Below are 10,776 nucleotides of genomic sequence, written 5' to 3'. Positions count from 1 at the left end.
GAACTCTGCAGGCTATCTCTGCAGTAGATTGCAACTCCGCCCCCTTTGGCAGTTCTATCTTGTCGGGAAATGTTATAGTTAGGGATGGGAATTTCAGGGTTTTTGGTGGTCTTGCTAAGTCAGGATTCAGACACGGCTAGGACATCCGGGTTGGCAGAGTGTGCTAAAGCATTGAATAAAACAAACATAGGGAGGAGGCTTCTAATGTTAACATGCATGAAACCAAGGCTTTTACGGTTACAGAAGTCAACAAATGAGAGCACCTGGGGAATAGGAGTGAAGCTAGGCACTGCAGGGTCTGGATTAACCTCTACATCACCAGAGGAACAGAGGAGGAGTAGGATAAGGGTATGGCTAAGGGCTATGAGAACTGGTTGTCTAGTACGTTCGGAAAAGAGAGTAAAAGGACCAGGTTTCTGAGCGCGATAGAATAGATTCAAGGCATAATGTACAGACAAATGTATGGTAGGATGTGAATACAGTGGAGGTAAACCTAGGCATTGAGTGATGAGAGAGATATTTTCTCTAGAAACATCATTTAAACCAGGTGATGTCACCGCATGTGTGGGAGGTGGACCTAAAGGGTTAGCTAAGGCATATTGAGCAGGGCTAGAGGCTCTACAGTGAAATAAGACAATACTCACTAACCAGAACAGCAATGGACAAGGCATATTGACATTAGGGAGAGGCATGCGTAGCCGAGTGATCATAGGGGTCCAGTGAGTAGTTAGGCTGGCTAGAGATACGGCGATTCAGACAGTTAGCAGGCCGGGGATAGCAAGCTAGCAGAAGGGCCTTAGAGGGACATCGCGACGGAAGAAGTCTGTTATAGCCTCCTCGTGTTGAGATTCCTCGTGCGGTTACGTCGGCAGACCAGTCGTGATGGATTAGTAGGGTTCCGTGTAGTAAAGGGGTCCAGTCCAATTGGCAAAATAGGTATAGTGGCCCAATAAATTGGCCGATGGATCTCTTCAGCTAACAGTCCAATATGCTCTAGACAGCTAGCTGGCCGCGGCTAGCAGGCTAGCAGATGGGCATTCAGGGGACGTCGCGACGGAGAGGCCTGTTGAAAAAAAAAAAACTTGTGCAGATTACGTCGGTAGTCCAGTCGTGATGGATAAGCAGGGCTCCGTGTAGTAAGAGGGGTCCAGGCCAATTGGCAAAATAGGTATGGGAGATGGGCCTAGCATGGGCTAGCTCCATTATGGCCTAGCATGGTGCTTGCTTCGGGACAGTGACATTAGCCAGGAGTAGCCATTCGGATTGCAGCTAGCTAGCTGCGATGATCCAGTTGAAAAGGTTCAGAGCTTGCGGTAGGAATCCGGAGATATGGAGAGAAAATAAGTCCGGTATGCTCTGGTTTGAATCGCATTGTGCAAACTGGCGAGAGTTTTCCGAGCTAAAAGGTTAGCTGATGACCGCTAGCAGTGGATAGCTGACTACTAGCTAGTAGCTAGTTAGCTGGCTAGCTCCTGTTGGGGTTCCGGTTCAAAAGTAAAGAAAAATACTTTAGACAAAAGCAGATCCACACCACATTGGGTGAGGCGGGTTGCAGGAGAGTATTCTGAAGTTGAGGTTTAAAAAATATATATAAAAAGATATGCGAAGAAAAAATACTGTATATAAAAATATATATACATGGGTCAAGACGAGGACAAAGACGTCTGACTGCTACGCCATCTTGGATCGGATATCTTTGTACTTTGCTCCGTTCATCTTTGCCTCGATCCTGACTAGTCTCCATGTCCCTGCCACTGAAAAACATCCCCACAGCATGATGCTGCCACCACCATGCTTCACCGTATGGATGGTGCCAGGTTTCCTCCAGACTTGACGCTTGGCATTCAGACCAAAGAGTTCAATCTTGGTTTCATTAGACCAAAGAATCTTGTTTCTCATGGGGTGAGTCCTTTAGGTGCCTTTTGGCAAACTCCAAGCGGGCTGTCATGTGCCTTTTACTGAGGAGTGGCTTCCATCTGGCCACTCTACCATAAAGGCCTGCATGGTGGAGTGCTGCAGAGATGGTTGTCCTTCTGGAAGGTTCTCCCATCTACACAGAGGAACTCTGGAGATCTTTCAGCGTGACCATCGGGTTCTTGGTCACCGCTCTGATCAAGGCCCTTTTCCCCGATTGCTCAGTTTGGCAGGCAGCCAACTCTAGGAAGAGTCTTGGTGGTTCCAAACTACTTCTATTTAAGAGGGATGGAGGCCACTGTGTTCTTGGGAACCTTCAAACCTGCAGAAATGTTTTGGTACCCTTCCCCAGATCTGTGCCTCAAGACAATCCTGTATCGGAGCTCTACGGACAATTCCTTCAGCCTCATGGCTTAATTTTGCTCTGACATGCACTGTCAACTTTGGGACCTTACATAGACAGGTGTGTTGTGCCTTTCTAAATCATGTCCAATCAATTGAATGTACCACAAGTGGACTCCAATAAAGTTGTAGAAACATCTCAAGGATGATCAATGGAAACAAGACGCACCTGAGGCTCAATTTCAAGTCTCATAGCCAAGGGTCTGAATACTTATGTAAATAAGACAAAATTTGTTTGTTTTTTTCTAAAACTTTTTTTTGCTTTGTCATATGGGGTATTGTGTGTAGATTGATGAGGAAATAATAATTTGACACATTTTAAAAGGCAAAATGTGGAAATTTTAAATAACAAATAACAAAATGTGGAAAAAGTCGAGGGGTCTGAATACTTTCTGTATGCACTGTATACCTAACCTGTTAGTCCTGAGACTATAATCTCATCCTTACACCCTCCGTTCCTCGGTTGTCTTCGACAGATAGAGCTAGAACATAAACATGATCTTATTCACTGACTGGCCTTCCTGTACACCGGTCAGCTCCCCAAATACACACTCAGTGACAGCGTTATCGCTGTACACATGTTCTGGGCTAGTATTGACTAATATAATATTACTCTCATAAGTATGACCCAGCAATGCATTTATAGGCACCCGAAATCGACAAGTTAAACACATTATTCAGTTCCAGATTGTTGTTCCATTCATTGCCAAAACGTATAAAATCACTAGACGTCATGTCTGACAACTCAATGACAAGTCCCCCACAGCACCCAACTATGTAGTTGGTGGGGTGGAATCCCAAAAGGCACACATAGCTACCACATGCTGCCAGTAACCTAATTATGTCCTCACACATCACTCCAGTGGCTGTCACTGCCATGCTTTTATCAGCTCTGCTGACTTGGAAGCTTACTGTCATCTTGCAGCACTCAAATCTGTTTTGAGTGTTTGACTTCTTTAAAATGTGTGATCCAACCTCCCTGTCTGTACAGAGCCACCTGGGTTCCACCTAAAGAGGAACAATGACCTTGTTCACCGACTGCACTTCCTGTAAGTGCTGATGAAGTTCTGCTTCTTCTGAACAGTAACACATAAAAAAAGTTAAAAGAATCCAATCGTTTGAAGTCTTTTGTGTTTAATTACTGAATTTTACAAAGCAATGCATGTTTTAAACATTTACAATCATTTTCTTCATGTGTTAATGCATGTACAAATCCTCCCAACCAGGTGTGGAATTTACAGCTCTCATTCAGCAAATAGACAGGACAATGATGATCTACACTACAAAACATAGTAACTGTACATCCACCATACATCATCATGCATTCACTCACTCAGTCTGATCATGTTCTTCTCAAGTATGCTTTAATGTCAGTGGTTAATCAGAAACAAAGGCACATTCACTCTGTACCGTCCTACTGTAACTAACCTCACAATTAAGGTACCAGACACCTAACAATCAAGCTACATTGGAGGGTATCACAGCCAGTTTACAGTGAAATATGTACAACATATTGACATTTCATTGATGTTTTTGAAAGACAAACAAGTCAATAAAATACAGGGTTTTGGGTGTATCAGATCTTCTGTTTGCAGTAGAACAAGCTTTCATGCTCCGGTATTTGGTTATTAAGTAGCAGGTTTCCTCAGTTCTTTTTGTGAAGAAACTTCATTTTACTTCCTAAAAGACAAACAAAATGCAAGTAAGAACTGGTCATGTAAACTTTAACACACTTCAATTACATTTTCCAATTGAGCTGACATCTGCAGTGTTTACTGTGAATGTGATCTCTGGATTGTCAGGGAAATGATGTAGTGCCTCGGATGGAATCCCGGTTTTAGACTACATCAGGGATCATCAACTACATTCAGCTGCGGCTGATTTTTTCTTGAGCAGCTGGTTAGGTGGCCGGAACATATTTACAAATCATTTGTAGACTGCAAAAAGCCCAAATATATATATAATATTTGACTAAAACATAATAATTTTGAACATTGCTTACATTTGTATACGATCACATCTCTTTATAATGCATGGGAATACTTTGGAACAGATTACCAAAATTAAAATTCCACCAGTTGGGGAACCCTGGACAACATGGTGCTCATTACTACATCATGGCCAAATGTGAATAGGCTTCTTTTAGAACAAAACTTTGTGTCATCCTACATTTTAAGTCAGGTTACAATTTGTCCCAGCGGTAAAGTGGACAGGTAAGGTCTGTTGAGGGAATATATTTGTTTTAAGTGCAGATTCTAATTTATTTGAGAACTCACCTAGCCCTTTGAGGAACTTGTTCACTCCACTCTGCTCTGTGTCTGGTAGCTCTTCCAGGTACTGCTCCACCCTCTGCTCAAAGAGTCCTGACAGAAACACAACAAAATGGCAGAATAACATGAGGTAATTATGAGTGGTGTAAAGTACTTAAGTAGTACTGTAAAGTATTTTTTTGTGGTATCTGTACTTTACTATTTCCATTTTTGACTACTTTTACTTTAGTACATTCCTGAAGAAAATAATGTACTGTTTACTCCATACATTTGACCTGACATCCAAAAGTACTTGTTACATTTTGAATGCATAGCAGCAGGACAGGAACATGGTCAAATCATGGTCATCTCTACTGCCTCTGATCTGGACTCACTAAACACAAATTAATCTTTTGTAAATGATGTCTGAGTGTTGGAGTGTGCCCAGGGCTATCCACACATTTTAAAAATAAGAAAATGCTTAATAGAAGGAATTTCAAATGATTTATACTTTTGATACAGTATATTTTAGCAACTACATTTACTTGATACTTAAGTATATTTAGAACCAAATACTTTTACTCAAGTAGTATTTTACTGGGTGACTTTTACTTGAGTAACTTTCTATTAAGGTATCTATAATTTTACTCAAGTATGACAATTGGGTACTTATTCCACCACTGTTAATTATTAACATTTTTACATTAATGTTATACAGTGGCTTGCGAAAGTATTCACCCCCTTTGGCATTTTTCCTATTTTGTTGCCTTACAACCTGGAATTAAAATAGATTTTTGGGGGGTTTGTATCATTTGATTTACACAACATGCCTACCACTTTGAAGACACAAAATATTTTTTCTTGTGATACAAGAAATAAGACAAAAACAGAAAACTTGAGCGTGCATAACTATTCACCCCCCCAAAGTCAATACTTTGTAGAGCCACCTTTTGCAACAATTACAGCTGCAGGTCTCTCGGGGTATGTCTCTATAAGCTTGGCACATCTAGCCACTGGGATTTTTGCCCATTCTTCAAGGCAAAACTGCTCCATCTCCTTCAAGTTGGATGGGTTCCGCTGGCGTACAGCAATCTTTAAGTCATACCACAGATTCTCAATTAGATTGAGGTCTGGGCTTTGACTAGGCCATTCAAAGACATTTAAATGTTTCTCCTTAAACCACTTGAGTGTTGCTTTAGCAGTATGCTTAGGTATGCTCATTGTCCTGCTGGAAGGTGAACCTCCGTCCCAGTCTCAAATCTCTGGAAGACAAACAGGTTTTCCTCAAGAATTTCCCTGTATTTAGCACCATCCATCATTTATTCAATTCTTATCAGTTTCCCAGTCCCTGCTGATGAAAAACATCCCCACAGCATGATGCTGCCACCACGCTTCACTGTGGGGGTGGTGTTCTCGGGGTGATGAGAGGTGTTGGGTTTGCCCCAGACATAGCGTTTTCCTTGATGGCAAAAAAGCTCAATTTTAGTCTCATCTGACCAGAGTACCTTCTTCCATATGTTTGGGGAGTGTCCCAGATGCCTTTTGGCAAACACCAAATGTGTTTGCTTATTTTTTTCTTTAAGCAAAGGCTTTTTTCTTCTTTTGTTCTCTTTGTTGCCTCTCTGATTAATGCCCTCTTTGCCTGGTCCATGAATTTTGGTGGCGGCCCTCTCTTGGCAGGTTTGTTGTGGTGCCATATTCTTTCCATTTTTTTATAATGGATTTAATGGTGCTCCGTGGGATGTTCAAAGTTTCTGGTATTTTTTTTATAACCCAACCCTGATCTGTACTTCTCCACAACTTTATCCCTGACCTGTTTGGAGAGCTCCTTGGTCTTCATGGTGCTGCTGACTCTGGGGCTTTTCAGAACAGGTGTATATATACTCAGATCATGTGACAGATCATGTGACACTTAGATTGCACACAGGTGGACTTTATGTAACTAATTATGTGACTTCTGAAGGTAATTGGTTACACCAGATCTTATTTAGGGGTTTCGTAGCAAAGGGGGAGAATACATATGCACGCATCACTTTTCCGTTTTCTTTTTAAAGTTATTCTATTCATTTCACTTCACCAATGTGGACTATTTTGTGTATGTCCGTTACATGAAATCCAAATAAAAATCGAATTAAATTACAGGTTGTAATGCAACAAAATAGGAAAAACACCAAGGGGGAAGAATACTTTTGCGAGGCACTCTATTGTGAGGTAATGTTACAGTGCAGTATAACAGAGAAAGCATGTTTTGGTATGGGGTGAAATACCCTTCACTATGTGGCCAGGAGATGGCACTGAATACCCAGCTAGAACCACTGTCAACGAGAGGGCCGTACCAGCACAGGTTTGAGAAGATCCCTTTAGGGATTTTGGACAACTTTGGCGGAAAAGTGAGGGGTGACAGAGCCTACCTCTAAAGAGCATTTCCACCAATCATTACAGTTGACATATTATTTGTGTTATGATGAACTACAATGAATCCATTTTAGGAGGACAGGACACACTTAATGTTATTATCTCTTAACAAGTAGACAGGACCATACCATTACAGACTGTTGTGTAGGGTGGACTGACAGGGTCATTGTGGGTTTACTCTACCTTTGGCCCGGCATTTCCGCAGCTCCCGGTCTTGGATGAACCCCGCGAACATTTGGGACTCCATGAAGACCCCCAGGAAGCGACGGATGCTCTTGGAGGCCACAGACTTGCGGAAGGCCTCGCGCTGGAAAATGCGTTCTCCTCGCTCGCTCTGGGTGAGGAACAGGGAGTAGTGGCCGATGGTTTCCAGAAAGAAACGGATGAAGGCCTCTGACACCAGGCTGTTCAAGGAGTTACACTCTACAGAAACAGACGAAACAGGATAGGTTAGTATTATGATGCTGAAACTGAAACACACTTAATACATGTTCAATACATCTAGAAAGAAGCAACACAAACTACAGTGGATCTCTTTTTATGCTTGAGAATCAAGTAGAGCCTATAACATTTGTGGGAATGACACAAGAGTTATTTAGAGTTGATGTTTGACTGATATTGTGTATTCATACGTAACATTAAACAAACACTACATTCTGAACACCAGTAACCTTCAATTCAGTGAGGTGAATCACCCATTCCAGGAGTTCTCATCACTCCACAGACAGTGTATTGCTCCCAGACATGTGCTGTACATGTTCTTGTTCACAGGGTTGAAACATGGCCAGTGCTCTGTTGTCCTAATTTACACTCGTAACATCTGGTTTAGTAGAGAGTTACGATGTGTCCCTCGTTCACCTTCGTCTGACTCGCTGTCAGAGTCCTGATTGATGATGTCATTCCTCTGCTCCAGAGCTAGCTCAAGAGCAGACTGGAGTTTCCGTGGCAACAGCGAGGCCTCATCATCCATCTATTCACACGCATAACAATTTAATTAGTGACAATAAACAAGAATATCAAAAGATCAGTCCATATTATATTACAATAAACATTCTGGTCTTTGTTTACGGTGAGGTACTGGAGAATTGAAACCAACCTGTCTGAGGAAGCGGTCAGTTCCCAAGTCCACCATCAAAGCCTGCAAAGGAAACAAACAAGTCACATATTTGTGACTCATTTCAGGAAACTAGGCGTATGTCGCGCGTCACTACTTGACAGGAGAGGCATTTGAACATAAACATTCATTGTTTATCAAAACGCAATTTTTGGCAGAAATGCCTTTGGAACATGTGAACTTTCATGTGCCTTAATAACAAACTTGTATTCCATCTGTAAATATGAATACAATTGTTAAATTATGAGCCTAGTTGGTTTAGCCACGGAAAAAGACAGGAACCATCCTGCTAGCCATGATTGGCTTCTGTCTATAACTTTAGCTGTTCAGTATGTGTTGATAGTCCTTTCTACCGCACCGTTTTTGAAAAATATAAGGTTAGCCATTGAGAACTGCAAAAGTTTTGCAACTTTTCTCAACTACATTGATGCCCTACATTTAGCAGGCGTTATCAACAGATCAGTTGGAAAAAGTGATGGGCTACTTTCTGCACGGGCCACGGTCAGTGTGAACCGTAGTGATTTGACACAATACTGGCCAAACAAGATGTACCTACAAACAAAACAGAGTTAAATGGTTCCAGTCTGCCGTGAAGCATTCATCCATGTATACAGGTAAGAGTCTAGCTACATTTTCAGATATTATAAATTTCAAATTTTGTCAGAATGTCGTTTCATTGCAAGTTAAAGCATACTGTTCGCTAGCTAGCTAGCGAGCGTTAGCTTGCTGGTTCGCTATCTAACGTTACATGTATGATATGTGTCGTAATATTATTTGAATCACAAAACCATTTGCATTACTAGTTATTGCCTAATGTTAGCTAGCTAACATTGAACCTAGTTGGTTAACTTTAGCTACCTGCAGATTCATACTACAGCTATGACAATGTTTGTATTGGTAGTAGAATGAGTTGGGATTATTCCGGTTCATTGTTTAGCTAGCTAGCTACATGTCTAAAGAAAAGACTCCACTTCACCAGATGATTACATGACCCATCAAGTTAGCCAGGTGTGTCTGGGGGTGATTGCGGCCATCTATTGTATTTCTAGACAATAGTGGCCCATCCACTTAGCTAGACGAGGATGGGGGGTGGTTACAGCATTTCCTTCACATGACCCATCAATTTAGACAAGTGTGTCGGGTAAGTGTTATATTTTTATCTGGACACTTCCTGTTTTGGATATTGCTACTATGCAAGTAACCATTTCACTGTACCATTTACACCTTCTGTATCCTGCGCATGTGTGTGTTTACCAGAGACGGTAATGTGAAGAACAACATGACCTGCACCAAAGTCAGATTAGGAAATAGGCCAAGGTCTAGATAGTGTATTTTTACCTGGAGTTTTTTTTTAGTGTAGGCTACTACTTTCACCACTTTTAGTCATGAAATCTTTGGTTGTTTACTAAACTAGTTACTCTGTTTAGCACATGGCCTTACATGTGAATCCTTAAATAGAAGGGTGTGGCTAAGGCTTGAGAGGGTGTGAACAATGCTGAATGGGTATAGACAAAGGAGAGCTCTCCAGTAGGTGTACCAAAACATTTCTCAAAAATGGGGTTACAAGTTCATCAACTTTCAAAGCAGAATTACCTTCCCATTGTTCCTCAACTGCAGTGTATGATATACCATTTTCTACCTCTGAGGCTCTACTTTTATCCAATACCATTTAAATTTTACTACATAAGACCAAATCGAGGTGGTCGATCACATTTAGGAATCTTCAGTCAAATCCAGGCTTCTTCCATGTGCATATAGTGGCTTAAAGTGTATACCAATGCCCTCTACAAAAAAGTCAAACTCTCCAACAAGAGAAAGACAAACTCTTCCAGAAGTTGGAAGTGTTATGCCAGTGTTAAAACGAGATCTTTAAAAGCACCGAAAGGATACTTGGGGAATTTTAATTGAGTCGATCAGCAACATCAAGACAGATGTAAACAGACAACAGATACTGTTGACAGGCCATTAAAAGCCCTGTGTTAATAAGTATGACAGACAGGGTAAGATGGTCTTTTCACTCATACCATGGGCTGAGGGCAGATGCTGCTGACTCGGACTAACTGTGTTAATAGCAGAGAGCTGGACTTTAAGATACCTGATGGCTTCTCCTGCCAGGCTTTTATTGAGAGCCAGAAACTCCCACTCTCCCTCCCTAGTGCGGCCAGGACCCCAGAGCTGAGGGCTGAGGCTGCCCTGGCATGGGCCCTGCAGGCTGCAGCAGCTGCCAACTGCCAAGGCCACATTCGCTGGGGGGTTTAGGCCAGGGTCAGCCACACTACAGCACATTGAGGCTGGAGGAGTTGTTGCTACTTTAACGAGAATGGATTCTGGTGATTTCCCCCTCTTTCCACTCTGCCTTGGCAAATCAGCGCTCTGTTCCAAGAATGCTGCAGAACAGAGCAGAACGGTCCAGCTGGGAGAGCAGAGAAGCAGACACGTCTTCTTTCCCTCCTCCCTCTGTAATTGGTGACAAAACTGCTGAAGGTCAACGTCCTGTTAGGCTTTGACCACAGCGAGACTGCTGGACAGCTCTGAACAGGCAATTATAGCTATAGCAGGCCTCACACTGTGTGTGGACTCTGACAGCTCAATACTAGGAAGCTCATGGCTTGAATTCTAATACTCAATACTGAGAGCCTACAGGGTCCATGGCAGCAAAACAGAGGAAACGGGTCATATTAC

The 10,776-nt window shown here is 42.1% G+C and overlaps 1 protein-coding gene across 2 annotated transcripts in view; it reads right to left on the bottom strand.

The window, feature by feature from the left end:
- Positions 1–3,433: 3,433 nt before the first annotated feature.
- Positions 3,434–10,776, bottom strand: part of LOC120025307 (DENN domain-containing protein 2B-like) — an 86,933-nt gene continuing 79,590 nt past the window's right edge. Inside the window, exons 16-20 of one of the 2 annotated variants that reach the window (XM_038969802.1) lie at positions 8,077–8,118; positions 7,839–7,950; positions 7,164–7,403; positions 4,593–4,679; positions 3,434–3,996 (exon numbers count right to left, since the gene is read on the bottom strand). In XM_038969802.1, the coding sequence (XP_038825730.1) occupies positions 3,962–3,996; positions 4,593–4,679; positions 7,164–7,403; positions 7,839–7,950; positions 8,077–8,118 (516 nt within the window). In that variant the 3' untranslated portion in view covers positions 3,434–3,961. The remainder of the gene's footprint in view (positions 3,997–4,592; positions 4,680–7,163; positions 7,404–7,838; positions 7,951–8,076; positions 8,119–10,776) is intronic. The other variant, XM_038969801.1, reaches the window with a different exon arrangement.

The sequence above is a fragment of the Salvelinus namaycush genome, chromosome 30 (assembly GCF_016432855.1).
Source record: "Salvelinus namaycush isolate Seneca chromosome 30, SaNama_1.0, whole genome shotgun sequence".
In the NCBI taxonomy this organism is placed as follows: domain Eukaryota; kingdom Metazoa; phylum Chordata; class Actinopteri; order Salmoniformes; family Salmonidae; genus Salvelinus; species Salvelinus namaycush.
Note: the sequence above shows the minus strand (reverse complement) of the source record. Positions and strands in the feature narration are given on the sequence as shown.